General features: G+C 35.6%; 3 protein-coding genes across 3 annotated transcripts; all 3 read left to right on the top strand.

The window, feature by feature from the left end:
* The first annotated feature begins 808 nt into the window (after positions 1-808).
* LOC112507673 (cytochrome P450 94A2-like) lies at positions 809-2,421 on the top strand. The gene has a single exon (XM_025112335.1). The coding sequence runs from the start codon at positions 831-833 to the stop codon at positions 2,370-2,372; it is 1,542 nt and encodes a 513-aa protein (XP_024968103.1). The 5' UTR covers positions 809-830; the 3' UTR covers positions 2,373-2,421.
* Positions 2,422-8,581: 6,160 nt separating this feature from the next.
* On the top strand, positions 8,582-12,359 carry LOC112507601. The gene is made up of 2 exons (XM_025112250.1): positions 8,582-8,766; positions 9,790-12,359. The coding sequence occupies exon 2, from the start codon at positions 9,855-9,857 to the stop codon at positions 12,168-12,170; it is 2,316 nt and encodes a 771-aa protein (XP_024968018.1). The 5' UTR covers positions 8,582-8,766; positions 9,790-9,854; the 3' UTR covers positions 12,171-12,359.
* A 1,596-nt stretch (positions 12,360-13,955) lies between these two features.
* LOC112507938 lies at positions 13,956-19,961 on the top strand. Its single transcript, XM_025112693.1, has 6 exons — positions 13,956-14,336; positions 14,432-14,655; positions 16,008-16,072; positions 17,284-17,505; positions 18,842-18,968; positions 19,635-19,961. The coding sequence occupies exons 1-6, from the start codon at positions 14,081-14,083 to the stop codon at positions 19,959-19,961; spliced, it is 1,221 nt and encodes a 406-aa protein (XP_024968461.1). The 5' UTR covers positions 13,956-14,080.
* The last annotated feature ends 1,484 nt before the right edge of the window (positions 19,962-21,445 follow it).

Genomic DNA, 21,445 nt, shown 5'->3' with positions numbered 1-21,445 from the left:
AAATATGCATGCCATATCTAGAGGTCTTTGCGATGCAACTGCTTCCAACATGATTGTCGGACACCCTTGATCACCTCGGGTAAATTGACCTTGCCATGCAACAGGGCAATTTTTCCAGGGCCAATGCATACAATCAATACTTCCAAAAATGAGTTGAAAAAATAAAAAATCAAGAACGCTGAGATGAAGATATTTTATATGGATCCCAGCACTATGTCGGAGGAGGGGCGAGAGATTTGGAGGAACCGTTGTGAAGAGATCAAAATAAAATATAATTTGTAGGCATCGTCGTTTTTTATTTAATATGTGTTTAGGTTTTATAGTTTTAAATTATTTGGTGTTTAAGCATTTCATTTTCTAGTTTTGGTACTTTTTAACTGATGTATTTTAGTCTCGTACTTTTTATTAAATGTATTTTAATTTCGTTTCATTTTCATTTTAATGTATTATTCCTTGTTTTTAGTGGATTTTTAAATTTGTTGATAAAATTATATTTATAGATAATATATATATATATATATGATGTGGAAATCCATTAAACTCATTGGAGTGTTATGGAGTGTGGGTATAAAATGATAGAGTTGTATGGTGAGTGAAATGCTGATGTGGCAGTCCATGACACTCTGGTAGAGTGTCATGCACCGGAGATGCGCTAATGCAAAATAAGAGAAAGGATGAAAAGACCTAAATACCCCTCTTAATAAAGTTAGAGAAGAAAGAGGGAAGGATGAAATTCATAAATTTTGGAATTTAGTAATATTCAAATCCATAATTTACGTATCTTTAAATTCATTTGATATCCATCAGGAATCTCATTGCCTTCATCCGCCATGGAAGACCTCCACCTCTCAAAATCCATCTTCTTTTCAATTCTTCCATTCTTCTTCATCTTCATCTTCTTCTTCAAATCCATCTTTTCCATTTTCTTCATCAAACCCACCAACAATTTTGCTCCCAGATCATACCCTCTCATCGGATCTTTGTTCTTTATACTCCAAAACAACCACCGTTTCATCCAGTGGACGTCGGACTACGTCAACAATAGCCCTACTAAGACCGCCGTACTCCACCGCCCTCTCGGCCGTCTCCGTGTCCTCACCGCCAACCCTGCCGTCGTACGACACATTTTGAAAACCAACTTCCACCTCTACCCGAAAGGTAAGACCGCCACAAACAACCTCTTTGATTTACTCGGCCACGGAATCTTCAATATCGACGGTGATGGGTGGAAGTTTCAGAGACAAGTTTCAAGTCACGAATTCAACACAAAGTCTCTGAGGAATTTCGTCGAACATGTGGTGGACACTGAGCTCAACGACCGTCTCCTACCCATCTTCGCCACCTCCGCCGCTACCGGAGGGTCCGAAACCACTGTTCTTGACCTCCAAGATATACTTCAGAGATTTACGTTTGATAACATATGCAAAATCGCATTCGGACATGATCCTGCTTACTTGCTGCCGTCGTTGCCGGATGCTATATTCGCCACCGCCTTTGAAGAAGCTGTTATGATCAGCACCGGCAGACTCCGATCGAATCTTCCATTGTTATGGAAACTTAAACGGATTCTCGACATTGGGTCGGAGAAACGGCTTCGTATCGCCGTCGGAGTCGTTCGAGAATTCGCTATCAAAATCACGAAAGAAAAGAAACAAGAACTGAAGCAAAAATCATCAATCGACTCCGTTGATCTATTATCCAGGTTCCTGACCTCCGGTCACTCCGACGAAAACTTCGTCGCCGATATCGTCATTAGCTTCATATTAGCCGGCAGAGACACCACCTCCGCCGTGTTAACATGGTTCTTCTGGTTGATCTACAAGAACCCCAGAATCGAAAGTGAAATTCTCAAAGAAATTAAAGAGAAACCAGAAAGCCTAATTTACGACGAAGTGAAAGACATGGTTTACACTCATGCTTCCCTCTGTGAAACCATGAGACTTTACCCGCCGGTGGCCGTAGATGGGAAGGAAGCAGCTGACGACGACGTTTTACCTGACGGAACCGTCATGAAGAAAGGGTATCCGATATCGTATCACATTTACGCAATGGGAAGGTCTGAGGAGTTGTGGGGTTCCGACTGGTCGGAGTTCCGGCCAGAGAGGTGGTTGGAGAAGGATATTTCAGGGAAGTGGGTGTTTAAACCGAGGGATGTTTATGAGTATCCGGTGTTTCAGGCGGGTCCACGTGTCTGTTTGGGGAAAGAAATGGCGTTTTTGCAGATGAAGAGGGTGGTGGCGGGTGTTTTACGGCGGTTTAGGGTGGTTCCGGCGACGGATGATGGCGTCGATCCGGTTTACGTAGTTTACTTCACGGCGAAGATGAAAGGTGGGTTTCCCGTAAGGATAGAAAACAGGGATGAGATCAAATGATTACGTCGTCGTTTGATTCTTGGCCGTCTATGTAGTCATCAAAATTATTTGTTTTATATGAAAATGATATAATTATAATATGGTTTTGAATAAATCGTTATTACGCATTATGAGTGTCGGGTTGCTTACTAAAAGTTATGTTAAAATATACCAATTGAATCTTGTTTGATGAAAAAAAGTTATCATTTAATGATTTTATAATTTTTTAAATGATTTTGTATCTTGGGTTTTCCTTAATCATTCATCGTTCTAATTTTATTGTAAACAATTACCAAATAATTATATTTCATTTTGCATTATATCATGAGAGTCACTTAATCATTCTGACTACTTAATCATTTTGTACCAAACCATTCAACAATTGTCAAATAGCCCTTAAGACTTGGTTTGCATTATAACGTGTTATGACATGTTATGACACGTTACAATGCATTCTTTTGTAAGGTGTGATGTTACTTTAATATATATTTAAATCATAAATTATAATTATTTTCGACAAATCATGAGAACTAAATTTGTAGTTTACTCTTGAGATAAACATTTGTTGTACGGGGACCTTCTTTTTATAAATTATGAAATTGTGATAACATTGAGAACTTGTGCATCATGTATTATTTCATATGATTTTTTACAGCAACGACTAGGATTTACAATATTTATTAACATATTTGTTTCACAGTTTGTTAGTTTCACATGTACTTGGTCCATAATGCAAACATATGCAAAGATTATTTATGTGTTTGTGAAACAAAAAATACACGTCAAACAGTTTCACCTTATGGAAAATACATATGAAACAAACATATTATAAAACAAATATATGTTAATCAATACATTAATATTATATTTAAACATAAATACATCATGTGAGAGAAAGAAAACTTTAAGATAGATCTCGGATGATCAGCCATACTGGGACCGAGATAGCCCAAACTCCTACAAGAGGTAGCAGTGAGGAATTTTCCATAATGGGCGAAAGCCTGATAGAACAATGCCGCGTGGAGGCAAAAGGACCACGGGTCGTGAACTTCTTTTCCATAATCCATGTATATTTAAAACAGGTTGACCTCTTTACTTCTCTTACGAATCTCAAATTTTTTGAAGTTTTTAGATGATTAAGCTCATATATATATATATATATATATATATATATGTATGTATGTATGTATGTATGTATGTATGTATGTATGTATGTATGTATGTATGTATGTATGTGTGTAATCATGTAGAAGATGATTCGAATGAGAAAACTAAATATTGTGGGAATGTAAAGTTTTAGGGGACGTTTACCAAACACTTATTCCGGTAGGTGTTACCAAGTCAAATTACCTTATGAGATAAATATGATAATGACCAATAATTTTACCCGCTAAGAGAAAATGCAAAGACCGAAAATCCTACCCAGTAAATGGCGACAACGACTCTTACCATGTTAGCGCTTACCCAGTAAATTGTTGCATATTATACCATTTTAGTGGACTAAAATTTTATCCGATAAATATCAATATTGAATTTTACTGATAAATCCAGATAAACATTTGATAAACGATATCCTATAGGCTTAAATTATTGCAATCTTTATCATACTAACCCTCTTTTCTAGAAGAAGGAAAGATATATGGATTTAAACAAAACGACACTTGTTATATTTTACTTGTACGAAACCTAAACCTTATTAAAATAAAATGATCCATATTTAATTTGGTATAATTAAATAATTTTAAAAACAAAGTAAATATTTAAAAAAAAATCTAAAAAAATCCAATAATTTTTTTTAATTTTAAAAGGTTTATTTCTAAAACTATTTTTTTTACATGGAAAAATCATTAAACTTCTCTTTTTAAATAAAAAAACTATTAAACCTTTTTATTTTAATTAATTAATTATCTGAACATTTTTTTAATAAATAAACCTTCGTATTTTTAGAAATTGGTTACCTACATTTTTTTAACATAAAAAAGGTACATTAAACGACTAGTAAAAGTTCGACAATTTGTTTTTTATTTAAATCAATGTCTTAATCGTTCAAAATATGAAAGTTTAATGAGTTTTTCATAAATAAATAAAAATAGTCCAGAGACTTCATAATTAAAAACGAGAAAGTTTAATAATTTTTTATTCAAATAAATAGTTTAAAGATTAAATTATTCAAAATGAGAAAGTTTATTAGGAATTTTTCAACTTTTCCACGTATTAAATTAGAGTCAAACTAATCTGTTTTTTTTTTTAAACCAAAAAAATAAATACAAATAAACCAAACGGGGTTGATTATTTTTTTGTTCTATATGTAACCACTATAAGTATAAGAACCGGAAAAACCACCCTAAATTGATTCCTATTTATTTGTCTTCATCGCTAAATTAAATCGCCTGTCTCTTCATGATCCAATCCCTGTCCAAATCTGTTTCTACATCTCATCCGAATATCAAATCCAGACATGTTTCATCTTTATTTCTCGGTCGATGGGTTCACTTATTCAAATATGCGTTTCGATTTTCCCAAGCAGATCCAGATTACGTTTCAAAGATTTGTGGTTTTCCCCAATAAGATCTAGATATGTTTCGAAGATATATGGTTTGAGGGGTTTTTGTTTGAATTCGATTTCAGTTATTTGTGTTATGTTTATGGGTGGAATGGGTCTGCCGTTAATCGTTATTTGATTTCAATTCAAGATTTTTGATCTATTTATGGATAAAATCTTCACGAAATTTTCTATGTTTGAATATGGTTTGGGTAAAAAGACAAAAACTGAACGAGAGGATGATCAAAGTTACAGGACACGCGTCATTGTTTGAAACTAAAGAGACAGTTGACACCATTTCATTGGTGAGAGAAAAAGAGGTGGGGTCTGCTATTGATAAAGAATAAAGTAAATTATCTTGGAAAATAAAAAGTTAATTGAAATGACTAAAATACCCATATAGACTAAACTAACCGAATTAACAGCACAATTTGGACGGAGTTAGTGTCAGGGACCCAATGTGTTATAAATCAAAAACCACATGGATGTAATCCATAGATATTTTAAAATAAGGACCAAAGTATTAATACATATAAACCAGAGGGACCAATCATGTAATTTACTCTTGTTTATATTAATATGTAATTTTAAAAATAGTTAATTATAGATTTGGTCCCTATGGTTTGGTAGTTTTTACAAAAATGGTATCTAAACTACATTTATTACAGATTAAAACTCGTTGTATGTTGTTTTGTAACAAATTGGTCATCCCTCTAACTGCCATCCAGTTCTTCCATTAATCTTGAGGGCGTTTTCATCCTTTTTTTTTTATCTTTACTCGAGGGGTCAATTTCATAAAATCAAACAAACCTAAGAGATCGCATCCGTGATTAAGTTTAAAAAATAAAAAATATTACTTTTTTTATATTTTAAGTTTATTAAATTAATTAATTATTATACTTTAATATATACTAATTATTATCCTTTAAATTTATATTTTTAAATAATATATTTTCTCTTCAAAAGAATATGTATTACGTACGTATACATAGATGTGTACATACACGAACACACACACACACACACATATATATATATATATACACACACACACATATAGTGAGGTTCAACCGTTCAGACGAAGCTCATCTCCATCAACCATTAGATCAATTGAGTAAACGGGTGTGATGAAATGGACTTTTATAACAATATTTTTTAAATTATGATGAGAAAAAAAAACTATAAACAAAAATCGAGCAAAATAAATAACACCACATTGATATATTAAAATATAATAATTAAGAAATTGGTCCCTTTAGTAAAGAAAAAGAAAAGGAAAAGAACAAAACTACCTTGAAGGTTAACGAAGAAACTGGATGACCGTTAGAGGAAAGAACTAACTCGTTACAAAACGATATACGACTAGTCCTAGTCTGTAATAATTAAAGTTCAGGGACCATGTTCATAAAAATAACAAACTTCAGGGACCAAATCCATAATTTACTCTTTTAAAAATCAATATAAACATATTAAAATAACTCAAAAGAAGAAGCGGTTGAAAAAATAAGGCGGTGGTACGGAACTACCCCTGTCTTACATGAAGGGCATGATCGACCTGCAAGCTTTTGGCTTTACAATTTCCCCATATTACCCTTTTAAGCTCCCCCATGAAATATGCCTTCAATAATCCAATATCATTAAACCTAATCTTTTTTTTAATCAAATAAAATGTAAAAATATAAATAAACGAAAAGGGTTTAAATATTTAAAATTTTCAAAATATCAACTTCTTTTAATTAAAAAACTTTGATGTAACATCCAGACTAACTGTACACATATATCGTGTAAGATTTCGTGCTGGTTGGGGAGGGGAATAAATGTTGTCTTATAAGAGGTTTGATACATCTTTTATTATACGCGTTTTAAAACTGTGAGTCCATATGTATGGATAAAGAGAATAATATATAGTACGACTAGTATGAGATATCAGATCAGAGAATCAGACTGATGTATCAGTAAGGACACCGGACTCCCAAGGAGGTTGGATTGTAATATCCCACATTGATTAGGAAAGAGAACAAATATTGTCTTATAAGGAATTTGACACTTTTTTTTATCTGACATGTTTTAAAACTATTAAGTTGATGAAAATAATTAAGTGAACAAGTAAATAAAGCTATGAGACTGTTTGACAGTTGCTGAATGATCTGGTACAAAATGATTAAATGGTCATGATGATTAATAAACTCTCATGATATAATGCAAAATGAAATACAATTGTTGGGTAATTGTTTACAATGAAATTAGAACGCTGAATGGTTAAGGAAGGTTTAGAATACAAAATCATTCAGAGGATTTTAGAATCGTTAAGAGACATTTTTTTTCCGAACAAGATTCAAATCTTAACGATTCAAATGATGCATTTTAATTATTAAAAGGTAAACAAACAACCTTTGTGTTAAAATCATTAAAGCACTTCAATTAATCCACATTGATGTATTGTCTATTTTTTATCCTCTCCCTTAATTGATATCTTAGTTAAAACACACTGCCTATATTCTAAAATAAATGTCCATAATAAAAAAGACACACAATTTAGGAATGTGTAACTATTATACTTTTTAATTAACAAAAGAAAATTTTTACCCTTAATTAGAGAGAGAGAGAAAGATATTTTATCCACCTCAAAATCAAGGGTAAAATGTAAAAAATAGACACTTACTTTTGAAAGTTTGACATTTATTTTGAGACAAACTAAAATAGTAATACAGACACTTATCTGTGACCAAGATTCTAAATGGTGTGAGGCAAGGTGTGGTGGCGAGGTCAAGCCTTAAGCCTTAGGAGCCACAACGAGGCTGCAACATTTTTCAAGGTGTAACCTATGGCAGCAAATCATTAGATCATATATAATATTATACAAATAAACATATTTTTTTTTCAATTAGTCAACGAGTCGGTGATATTGAATATTTAAATTAGGTTATATATTATAAATTAACAAATAAGATATTAAAAAAGTAAAAGAAATCAAATATTGCGTTACAAAAAACGTGCATTAGGCCATGTCGTGCCACATGCTTAACATGGTATGAGACACAAGCCTTAGTCCATGACGCGCCACAAAACCTGTTACAGTGAGCTTTTTAGACACCGTTTGGGACAAAGGCAATATTACAAAATCGCTAGGGAGAAAGTCTGTGATGAAATACAAAGCCATACGTGATTTCGGAAACTTAGGACTAAAGAGTCGTTTACCAAACGCTTACCCAGATAAGCGCTTTACGGTAAAATTCAATACCACCACTTACTTACCGGGTAAAATTTTAGTCTACCAAACCGACATCGTATGCAACAATTTACTTGATAAACGCTAATTATGGTAAGAGTCGTCGTCATCACTTACTGGGTAAGACTCTCGGTCCTTGTATTCGCTCTTACCATACAATATTCTTGGTCCTTACCCTATTCATCCGGTAAGATAACATGACTTGGTAAACACTTATCCGAATAAACATTTAGTAAACGACCTCTAAAACAGAGTTTTCACAAGCCTACAAGCCTGGATGAATATGGTAAGGATGATTTCGTAATTTACTCCAAGTTTAAATGAGAAAGGAGGGAGTAAAGGGAGGGGTAAAATAGGGATCAAGAGAGAATGTTAAAGAAGAGAAATTTGGGGGTGACCTAAATACCCTCTCTTTTGTAAGGAAAAATTAGAAACCCTAATTTTCGAGATCCAATTCTTCGTTCCCCAATTGTGCCCCTTGTTTACCCTTTTCATCTGCCGTTTCCTCAGCCCTCTTTCAGGTATTTCACCTCTCACTTCCCCCCGCCAATTTCAACCCACTCTTCTTTCAAACTCTTTTGCAGGTTTTCTTCTTTCTTTCCCCCAATTTGGCTGCTCTTCTCGCTCGATCCCTTTGAATTTTGGTTCGTATTCTTGCTTTTTATGTGTTTCATTGTGTTCTTATGTATAATTTATCGTTTGGTGTTCTGTTTTGCTACATAATGTTGTTGTTTAGATCTAAATTGCCAAAAGAGCTGCACCCTTTTAATTTTTGTGCGAAATTGTATCCTAATTTGTTGCAAATTTCATGCTATCATGATCGTATCTATAGTGTTCGGTATCAGGTTTAATGCATCTTCATGAAAATTCCTAAATTCGTATGTTTCTGTGAAGTAGATGTCAATCTGATTGACATTCTAGGTTAGGGTAACTGTTTTTCTGGAATTGAGGGTATAATTTGTTGGTGTTAGGTTTCTGTTTGAAGAATTGAATTCAGTGTAGGGGCTGTTTGGTTTTCCATTAAGTCTGATAAAGCCTTATGAGTGGATTAATCGCTCCGTATAGATCGGGAAGGGTTTTTTGGGAGGGTTTTTACTTTTTTTTGTATATGAAGGAGCTTATTTTTTAATTGGAAGGGGCAGGTTTGGAAAAGAATTTGGCTTTCTCCCTCCTAGAGCTTACTGAATAAGCCACTACCAAACAACGAAAAACTAACGAAACAACCCCTAAATCTACTTACTTAGAGGCTATTTGGTTGGTTTTCCATTAAGCTATCTGTATAGATTGGGAAGGTTTTTGTTTGGGAAGGTTTTTGTTTGGGAGGGTTTCTTCATATATGAAAGGAGCGTGTTATTTAATTGGAAGGGGCAGGGTTTTGGAAAAAAATTTGGCTTTCTGCATAAAGCTCCTTCCTAGAAGCCTACTGAGTAAGCCACTTTCTATATCATTAAGCCACTACCAAACAGTTATGTATAGCTGACCAAATAAGCTGTGAGTCCCATTAAGCTCATTAAGCTGCTAACGAAGATAGTTTCATTATTATGTATGTTAATTCATGTAGCTGCTCATGGTTGATGAATTGAAGTTTTAATTTATATGTTGGTATGATTTGATTATTGTGGATTATGATAAGAGATGATTTTGATTGTGAACTTTTGTTGGAACAGGCCGTTTCAGTATTTTCAAGTTTGATGTTTCTTATATCGTGGATTCTGAGTGTCTGGTTGAAAGTATGGTGATGGAAAACCATGAGATGATTATTGGTACACGACCGGATATACCGTTGGTTCAGAACCAACAAATGGGATTAAGACATAATCAGAATTTGGTAATCGGGCAGAATCGAAATATGGGATTTATGCATACCCATAAGCACGAGATAAAAGTAGTCGAGAATGATGATCAAGATATACGTTTAGAACACGGCCATGATCATGATCATGAATTGTTACTAAATCATGGTAATAATGGAGATGCGACTGAGTTTGATGATGATAACGAGAATGGATTCAATGAAAATGATGAAGAAAATGAGGATCTTGATTCGGGTATCGATCAAGGACAAGTCAAAAACCATGATTCCCAGATGGTTCTTTCTGATCAAACTCACGAATTAGGTTTATCAGATAACCGTGGTTTAGCCGTTGCGGAGAATCATGATCTTGATGAAAACTTAGAGCTTGTGGTGCACCAGCATCCGCACCCTGAAATGGGTGTGGTGCCAATCTCGGTTCAACGGCCTGAGCTCGTGGTCACAACACCGGTGATCCAAACCCGAACCTTAGCTCCTCCCCCGAACTACGAATTGATGGTTGGTCAAGAGTTTCCCGATGTTACAAGCTGCCGTAGGGCGTTAAGGCACACCGCTATAGCTCTTCACTTCGAGATACAAACAGTTAAGTCTGATAAAACCCGTTTTACCGCCAAATGTGCTAGTGAAGGCTGCCCGTGGAGGATCCATGCCGCTAAGCTCCCCGGTGTACCCACCTTCACGATTAGGACCATCCATGCCGAACATACGTGTGGCGGTATCGCGCACCTTGGTCATCAACAGGCTTCGGTTCAATGGGTTGCGAATTCTGTCGAACAACGGCTTAAAGAAAATCCACAATGCAAACCGAAAGAGATACTAGAAGAGATTCATCGTGTTCATGGGATCACGTTATCATACAAACAAGCATGGAGAGGGAAAGAACGGATCATGGCAGCTCTTCGGGGATCGTTTGAAGAAGATTACCGTCTTTTGCCGCAGTACTGTGACCAAGTTCGACGCACGAATCCCGACAGCATTGCATCCGTTTACGTGAATCCTGCTGACAACTGTTTTCAACGTCTGTTTATCTCATTTCAGGCTTCGATTTACGGGTTTTTGAATGCGTGTAGACCGCTTCTTGGTCTCGATAGAACTGTTTTGAAGAGCAAGTATCTTGGGACCTTGCTTTTTGCTACGGGATTTGATGGAGATGGCGCATTGTTTCCTTTGGCTTTCGGAGTTGTTGATGAAGAAAACAACGAAAACTGGATGTGGTTTCTTTCCGAGCTGCATAATTTACTGGAAATGAACACGGAGAACATGCCGAGGCTTACAATCTTGTCGGACAGACAGAAAAGTATCGTTGACGGAGTCGAAGCCAACTTCCCGACCGCTTTTCATGGCTTCTGTATGCGCCATCTTAGCGAGAGTTTCCGGAAAGAGTTTAATAACACGATGCTGGTCAACCTTCTATGGGATGCAGCTAATGCACTTACGGTCATGGATTTTGAAACGAAAATCCTCGAGATTGAAGAGATATCCCAAGAAGCCGCTTATTGGATTCGGCGAGTTCCTGCTCGGCTATGGGCTACGGCATATTTTGAAGGAACCCGGTTTGGCCACCTGACGGCTAACATAATCGAATCTTTAAACGCTTGGATTCTTGAAGCCTCCGGGCTTCCGATAATCCAAATGATGGAATGTATTCGTAGGCAACTAATGACGTGGTTCAATGAGCGGCGCGAAACGAGTATGCAGTGGACTTCAATACTCGTTCCGACTGCCGAGAGACGGGTTTCCGAGGCCATCGATCGTGCACGAACTTATCAGGTTCTTCGAGCAAACGAGGCTGAATTCGAGGTCATTTCACACGAAGGAACCAATATCGTCGATATCAGAAACCGCTGCTGTTTGTGTAGAGGATGGCAGCTTTACGGTCTCCCCTGTGCCCATGCCGTGGCAGCTCTCCTCTCGTGCCGCCAGAACGTTCACCGGTTCACCGAGAGTTGTTTCACAGTGGCGGCTTATCGGAAAGCATACTCCCAAACAATCCATCCGGTCCCTGATAAAAGCCTTTGGAAGGAAATATCAGATTCAATGGCAACATCACAAGGCGAAGGTGGTGGTGGTGTGACCGAAATAATCATTAACCCGCCAAAGTCCCTCCGGCCTCCAGGAAGACCACGAAAACGGAGAGTACGATCGGAAGATCGAGGACGGGTAAAGCGGGTCGTGCATTGTAGCCGATGCAATCAAACGGGCCATTTCCGGACGACGTGCTCGGCGCCGATATGATCGATAAGGATCGGTATGTGCAGAGATTAGTATTATTATGTGTTCATTTGATTTTGTTAATAAGTTGAGATGAATGTGAGTTTTGATTAATTATTTTACATAAGTTTATGGTTTATTAGTTACAAGAGTATATATATATATACATATAGATATTGGTTAAACTTTGCAGCATTGTAGGGAGTGTAGATGTTATTTAAGTTTTTATAGTAATCAGTTATTACAGTTTTTTGGTTTCCTTTTTTATCCATGTTTTTTCAAGTCTTTCTGAACTGAACTGAATTGCTTATAAGTTTGAGTATCTCATACTTTTGACAAATTACATGAAAAAGTAATATATTTTTAATTTGAGTTTTTATTTTGGTATCTAAGATGTAAAATTTTAAACATTCAAGTACCTGAATAACCGGTTACCATGTTGATGTGGCGACTGATGGGATGAAATTGGGTTGAATAGCAAATAATATTGAGTTGGATACCACATCACTCGCCACATTAGCATGGTAACCGGTTACTGGAGTATTTAAATGTTTAAAACTTTACATCTTAGGTACCAAAATGAAAGCACGTTACCAAAAATGGGAATCAAGTTAAAATACGTTATTTTTTCATACAATTTATTCTTTATTTATCATATGCTTATTGAGTGTGACTTACCTTGTGTTGTGTGTGAACATCACAAGATTCTAGAATTTTACCCATTAACAATTTTTTGTGTGAACATGACAATGACAAGATTCTAGAATTTTACCCATTAACAATTTTTATGAAAGGGGAAGAAGCAACTTGTTTGGGGTTTAAATAAAAAGGAATAAATCTGATATTAAGGGTGTGTTTTAGTAATTTTGTCTCATTTTCCATGTTTTTGTTCGGTAAAAAAAATGCATTTTTGTCTCGCTCAGGCATACCTTGTCCGAGTATAATGTTGTGTTAAATGTGAAACAAGTTTTTGTACTGTCATATGATACTTACCAAATGCATTGCTAATATGATCATAGATAAAGAATCTTGACATACTCTTTTCACACTTCAAAATAATTGAATACACATAGTACTAAAACTTAACCAATGCGGCATAACTTAAGTGGTTGCCACTACATACAATCTTAAGGGGTTGTATGGTTAATTTTTCATTAAGTCATGTATATATAAAGTTGTCTGTGTAGAATAATCTATCTATATAGATTGAGAATTTTTTTTGTTTGGAAAGGTTTTCGGTAGATGGTGGGAGCGCATTTTTTTTAATTGAAAAAGACAAGTTTGGGAAGATTTTATTTTTTGATTTTTGTGTAAAGCTCTCATAGAAGCTTATTGAACAAGTCACTTCCTATATCAGTAAACCACTACCAAAGAGTCATGTATAACTTACCAAATAAGTTGTAAGTCTTATTAAACTGCTAATAAATAGATCTCAATTCATGCATAAATTGTTCCTATGATATGAACATCTAGAATTTATATTTTAAGAAAAATATATAACAAGGGTCGGGTTTCGTTGAGAATGAGCGTTAACGTGAGAAGCGTAACAAGGGACGTCCACCCTTGAATGCATATTATGATAAGATGCACCAAACACCGGATCGATCTCCATATCAAACGTGATTCATAGATGAGTTTGAGATTAAAAGTGATGTCCAAATTCATTCTTACACTTAACTCTTCTTCTTACACAATCGTTCGGCTGGGTAACAAAATGTTATCAAGATTGTAAATGGAAAAAATAAACATACAAAACGTCTTCTTAAATTATCCGACCACACATAACGATTTTTTACACTTCCATCTCCATCTCTCTCGCCCTCATTTTCATCTCTTCTGCAACTTTCAGATCCAAAAATTTCCTCCAATTCCCAATCTTCATCACCTTCCTCCTCAATCAATTTCAATTCCAGTTCCTATTTCAACCTCAAAACATGGAGAGGTGTAAAGAAATTGCATTGGAATTAAACCATTTTTTGTCCTCCAAACTCTTCTACTTTTTAGATGAATACAACGACGACAATAAACCTACCATTATCCAGATCATCTTAGCATCTTCAATCGGCTTAATCATCGCTGCCGCTATGCACTTTCGTTTCAGAAAGGTTCGCCATCATCGGATCATCCCTTATATTCGAGTTTCAAGTACCGGTCAGCCATTGAAGCTCGAGAGGTTCCCTCATTATGTAGGTATAAAATTAACCATCCAGAAACGATTCTAATGGTTGGCTGTGTGTGAAATTGCGTGTTTATGGATGAATAAATGAATGATTGATTGATTGCAGCTAGGCAGATGGGGTTTGTTGATAAACGAGAATGCCCTTATCTCTGCAAATTAGCTTCTGCTTATATCAGGAAAGAAGAAGGATGTGAGGAAGATATGTATTCCTTTTTTGGAGATGATCCAGGTGCAGATTCATTGTTCATAAAACTTGTGGAAGAATTTGAGAGATGTATTCTCAGTTACTTTGCATTTCATTGGAGCAATGCTTCTTTCATGATCAGTCAGGTACTATTAACCCTCAAAACACCTTTGTTTATTTCAAAATCTGGCTTGATAGTACGTCGAAGTATGTTCTAATTTGAGCAAAAGATTGATTAATGATCCTGACTGGGTCCCACATGGGTCCCGCCACCTAGAACCACATGTGAGGACGTATTTCTGAACTAGTTGAGGCTAGCGGAGTGGTTACTGACCACGTCCCCGAATGGGTCCCGCCTCGTAGGAACCACATGTGGCGACGCATTTCAAAGCTGGCTGAGGCTAGTGGAGTGGTTCCTGCGTGATTTGATCTTGAACTTAAACCTGTTGTGTATTTGAGTAAAGAGCACGCCCGTGTACAGGGGCGGACCTATGTATATCCGAGTGGGCTCCCGTGCACTAACTCAACTTATTTTCGTAAGTAGGATTTTTTTAGATATGAAAGATGCATCCGCTAAACTTTGAAGGGTGCTATGAGATATTAGAAAATATAAGGAATATCAAAACAAAATTACTCCCCCCCCCCCCCGGGGGCCGGAAAGTCCCTTGAAATCAACAAAAAAACTTAAAAATCTCTCGAAACGGTGGAATTCGGCTAAAAAAGCATTGGATGACTTTGTATGCCGTTAATCGACTTTAAATGTGCACTCGCTCGACAAAAAATCCTGGGTCCATCACTACGCCGTGGGCGTCAAATATGTCCTAATAGACTTCATTATAAGATTAAATTAATAGGACCAAACAGTCGTGTTTCATATGTAGAAGTGTTGTAATAAGTTAATAGAACGTTTTTTGACGTCTCGACAAGTTTTTAAGGACACTTTAAAATAAAACGTTCTATTAATCTCTTTTGACATTATTTGAAAAATTATCAAATAAAAAAGTGTTCTATAAAAACATGACATTTCTAAAAAAAACATGGTATTTCTCAAAAGTGTCTGTGTAAAAAGACTAATTGGACATTTTATTTCAAAATTGTATTATAAAATTGTTAAGACGTCCAAAAACGTCATATCAATAACACTTTTACATATGACGAACAATTATAGTTTAAATACTATTTTATGACATCCAGATATATTTGGTGTCTTGTAAAGTCAATTTTATTGTATTATGACCTTTTTTTGTAAGGGTGTCCGGGCTAAAGCCCGACTAATCCCCTGCAAATTTGGAGGCTAAACATGGCCTCACTTAAATGTCGCCAACACTCCCCTCCCAGGGCTCGAACTCGGGTTCATGACTATGCCATGCTCAAGCCTTTACTACTAGGCTGGAAGGTGTTTGACCTTTTACATAATCTCAATTTCTTGCATTTGAAATTGTAGGTGTTGTATTATGACCTTTTACATAATCTCAATTTCTTGCATTTGAAATTGCAGGTGTTGGGTCCTGATGCACATGAGCCCAAAAAGAAGCTCAAGAACATAGTCATGCAAGCCACAAGGTTCATTTTGTGTTTTTATTCACCTCAGTTAGAGTTCCACATCTACTAGACTTGAACCATTTCAACTCTGGGTGTGTTTGGTATCTAGACCGACAAATTAGTTGTACATCGTTTGATAAGGCAAAACTGGATAAGACAAAACAAATAAAATGACCAATTTACCCCTAATGAGTTGTTTATATTTTTATATATTTTGATTAATTTATATAATTTATTAAATTATAATAAAATAAATACTTTTATAACAAAAATATATCATTAGAATGTTTCCATCAAAGACGATTAAAATGAAAAAAATAAAAAGTTCAGATAAGTACCGCATAAAATATATTTTCTATATTATTTATTAGTAGTATTTAATAAATTATATAAATTGATCAAAATATAGGAACCGTATAAAAATAATATTTTGAGGACAGTAAAGTGAAAGTTTAAAGAGCATAAAATACGACAAAACAAAATTTAAATATTGAATAAAATGTAAAGAGGAGGTGTATTTGATGTTTTAGAAGCGAATTAGGTTTTATTTTGAGGTTATCTTGGTAAAATATAGATATGTTTCACCTAGGTTGAACACGTCTTTTCCACTCTGTTCCACATAAAACTTATGTCAAAATGTGGAACAGTGATCCCCTGTTTGGTCCAGTCTAGTCCAATGTACCAAACACACACTATATACGTTGGAATCTTTCTTCTCTTCTCGAAAACTCTTGTGAAGAGTGATCTCATGAGATTCCACATATTCTTACATGCTAACAAACCAACCATCTAGGGGTGTTCGTGGTGTGGTTTGGGGCCAAACCGCACCGCATATGTGGTTTGAGCATTTTCCCAAACCGCAAACCACAAAAAAATGCGTTTGAACATATCACACTCTATGCCTACAATCCAATAATTGTAAGTTTGAAAATCCATTATAATATCAATGATAACTTGACTGTAGTCAAAATATAAAAATGAAGATTTCCAGTACATCCAATTCCCAAATACATGTTGCATGATTGAAAATTGTCTAAGAAGTAAAAAAATAAACTTCAAACTAAATTGGAATTGAACGTGTGAGTTGTGACGTGTCCAACTGCATCGCATACTGCGATTTGATAAAAATGCAAAGCACACAGCGGATGTTCTAAACCGTGCCGGCGGTTTGGATGAACACCCTGGACCATCCATCCAAATCTAAACGCTATCTTGAATTGAAATTGTTTCAGGGAACAAAGATTTGAGCGGGTGACGAAGAACCTAAAAGTAGCAAGAATATTCACAACTTTAGTGGAGGAAATGAAGGCGATAGGCCTTGTGTCTGCAGACGATTCGCAATGTACTCACGTTATGGTTCCGATGGCTCATAAAGATCGTAGTCCTCTTCTCCTTTTTATGGGCGGTGGCATGGGAGCCGGAAAGAGTACCGTTCTTAGAGATATTCTTAAAGAGTAAGTCCTTTCAATATAACTAATCATGACATATATGAAACAAGTAAGGCCTCGTTTACTGACACAAATTGGGTAACTGCTAACCGACTGAAAATGGTTCACTACAACAAAATTGAGTTTGTAGGACGCCTAAAGTGTTTGAGTGTCCTAGTAGAGTGCCTTATAGAACGCCTAAAGTGTTTTAAGTGTCCAAGTAGAGTGTCTTATTAGACATAAGTTTATATGACCAAAAAATAAAGCGTTTTATCTAAAAGTGTTGCAATTAGTTTATAGGATGCTTTTGGGTCTTGTAAGAAGTATTTTAGAATCTTTTTTAGAATAAAGTGTCATATATCACACAATTTAAAGAAGTGTCGTATATTCTCAAAAATGTCACATAAAATAGCTAATACGACACTTTATTTTAAAAAGTCCTAAAAAACTTGTTACGACGCGAAAAAGAAGTCCTATATACTTGTTGTACCAATTTTAGATAGGATATTTTATTCTTTGGTTCTATAACTTCAGTCCTATAAAACATTTTATTATGACACTTTAGGGCCTGTCGTTAGCAGCTTATTGAGACTCAGACTCCCTGCTTATTTGGTAAGCTATAATGACTGTTTGGTAGTGGCTTCATGATATAAAAGTGGCTTATTTAGTAAGCTTTTAGGGGGGTTTTATGCAGAAGACCAACTTTTTCCCATACTTGTCTCTCCCAATTAAAAAACACGCTTCTTCCATCTATGAAATACCCCCCCCCCCAAAACAAAAACCTTCACAATTTATACAAACAAATTAATCCACACAGACAACTTTATCCATACAGGACTTAACGGAAAACCAACCAAACAGCCCTTTAAACACTTTAGGCATCCTATAAACTCGATTTTGTTGTAGTGGTTGTTTACCGGGTCAGAAAGCAACCCCTTTCTTGTTGCGTCAGCATCTCGGTCACTATATATGTGGGACAGTGTGTGTTGGTAAACAATATCCCTTCTTAACGGGTAAGCACCTCTTACCCATTAAAAGGCTAAAAAAGTAATTAATATGAAGAGTGAGGTTCAGGAGAAAAACCTTAAAAAAATGAAAACTGAGGAACACCCTAATAACCATCCAGCTAAACGGTATGCACATGTGCGTACAAGTAACTGAAGATGTTTCTTGGTTTCTATGCACATGTGCATGTTATGCATATGTGTATACCGGACAAATCACTTGTATGCACATGTGATATTGGTCAGATAAATGATTATTAGGGTGTTCCTTAGTTTTTCTTCTTATTTTTTTTGCGGATTCCCCTGAACCCGACTCTTAATATGAACTTATTTATGATGTTGGTGTTGAATGTGAACAGACCATTTTGGGCAGGAGCATCAGCAAATGCTGTTGTGATAGAGGCAGATGCCTTCAAAGAATCAGATGTCATTTATAGAGCTCTTAGCTCCAGAGGTCATCATGATATGCTTCATACAGCTGAACTGGCATGCCTCTGTTTCTCTCTTGCAATCAGTTTCAGATAGACCAGTTTATAAGACTTAAGTTTATAGGACCAAACAACTGTGTGTCATATGTAAAAGTGTTACAGTAAGTTGATAAGATGCTTTTGGGAATCCTAACAAGTTTTATATGACACTTTTGAAATAAGACATCCAAACAAAAAAAAATATTAATATATAACTATCCGACATTAGCCCTACTTAAAATATTTTTAATAAAGAATTTTTGAATTGCAATTAATTTTTACAGCGAATTACCCTTTTAGTCCATGTAGTTTACTCAAAGACTGATTTATTCCTCCTAACGGTTACTAATCGATGGTGTTAACTCCAGGGACGTTGAGTGTTATGAAATTGAAAAGTCCCTTCACTCATCTTTTTATATGACATTAGCTGAAAAAATGTCTTATAAAACAACCACCTTGTAGGACATCCTCAAAAATGTCCTAAAAACTTGTTAAAATGCCCAAAAGTGTCATATGACCTTATTGCAACACCTTTAGATGGGATGCACAATTGTTTAGTCCTATAAAACAGTCTATTAGGGTATTTATACATATTTGGCGTCCTATAAAGCCGATTCTGTTGTAGTACTATCAGCTGACAAGAAAGGGTGTAAAACTGATGATGATGATATTTGATTGATGACAGGTGCATCAATCATCGACGGATGCGGCATCATCCCTCCTCGTAACAGCACTAAACGAAGGGAGGGATGTGATCATGGACGGAACCCTCTCGTGGGTTCCATTTGTTGTGCAAACGATAACAATGGCAAGAAACGTTCATCGCAAACACTACCGAATGGGACCCGGTTACAAGGTCCACAGTGACGGAAGCGTTACCGAAAACTATTGGGAACAACTTGATGAAGAAAGTGAGCTAGTAGATGGTAATAAGAAGAGAAAACCATACAGGATAGAACTGGTTGGTGTTGTTTGTGATCCTTATTTAGCTGTCATAAGAGGCATAAGGTAAATCAATCAATTAATATTTTTCCTTTTTATATACTCCCGCCGTCCCAAAATAACTGTCCACAATGAAAAAAACATACAGTTTTTAGAAATATGTAACGATTACACCTTCTGAGGCCGATTCAAATAAGATGGTTAAATATCATGAAAAGGTAAGAAATGAAGGTTCACATGTGAATCATTGAAAAAATCTATTTGACGATGCATATGAAAATGTAAGAAACGATATTTTAATGATTCACAATTGAATATTTTCTTCTTACTTTGTCATGATATTTAGTCTTCTTATTTGAGCCTACTACACTTTTTAGTGAAAACTAAATGACAATTTTACCCTAAATGATAGAGAGTAATACATCTCTCAATTTGATAATTCAGGGTAATATTGGAAAGTAGTTGACAGTTTATTTTAGACAAACTAAAATGAAAATGTGCACACTTATTTTGGACAAAGGGAGTAACGTCTTTGGAGTTCAGTCGGGTTTAAGTTCGACTGTGTTAACAGGAGAGCCATCATGTGCCGAAGGGCAGTGCGGGTCAGGTCGCAATTAACGTCACACAAGCGATTTGCCAAAGCTTTTGTGACATATTGTCAACTTGTAGACAATGCAAGATTATATCTAACTAATGCTTTGGAAGGACCACCAAAGGTATATACATATATGTATGTGCGTGTGTATATATATATATATATATATATATCTGATTTGAAGTTTCTGAAAAGGCCTTACAGCGTATGACACCAAATATGCCTAAATGTCTTAATAGATTGTTAAAAAACAAGTCTTTTATGGCACTTTTAAAATAAAGCATCCTATTAGTCTTTCCATATGTGTGCATGTATGTATGTATGTATGTATATATGTGTGTGTAGGGTCAGGTTCGGGGAAAACCTTAAAAAAATGAAAAACTGAGGAACATTCTCATCATCATTCATCTGTACGGTATGCACATGTGCATAACATGCACACGTGCATAGAAACAAAGAAACATCTTCAATTACTTGCATCCACATGTGCATACTGTATAGATAAACAGTTATTAGGGTGTTCCTTTTTTTTTTCATTTTGTTGGGGGTTATTCCCTAAACCTCCCTCTATATGTGTGTATGTGTGTATCTAATTTGAAGTTTCTGAAAAAGCACAATAAAGGACTCTATTAGGACATTTTGACGTCTTATAAAGCCAATTTTGTTGTAACAAGGCAAGATACAAAATGTATGATATGTTGCTAACGAAAAAGATAATCTTTAAAGCTGATAGGATGGAAAGACAAGGAGAAGACGTTATTGGTTGATCCGGATGAGATAAAGATTTTGAAAACGTTAGAAAGGTTGAACGAGGCAGCAGACTCGATATACGAACTTTATCAGCAGCCGAACCCAGCGTATGAACGCGGTGCGGTTTGGAAAGACATTGTTATGTCGCCTTCGAGGTTAAGTATCCAGAAAGAACTCATGCATTCCATTCAGAAAGCCGAAGCCTCCAA

Source organism: Cynara cardunculus (genome assembly GCF_001531365.2).
Source record: "Cynara cardunculus var. scolymus isolate 2C chromosome LG 2, CcrdV1, whole genome shotgun sequence".
Classification (NCBI taxonomy): Eukaryota; Viridiplantae; Streptophyta; class Magnoliopsida; order Asterales; family Asteraceae; genus Cynara; species Cynara cardunculus.
Note: the sequence above shows the minus strand (reverse complement) of the source record. Positions and strands in the feature narration are given on the sequence as shown.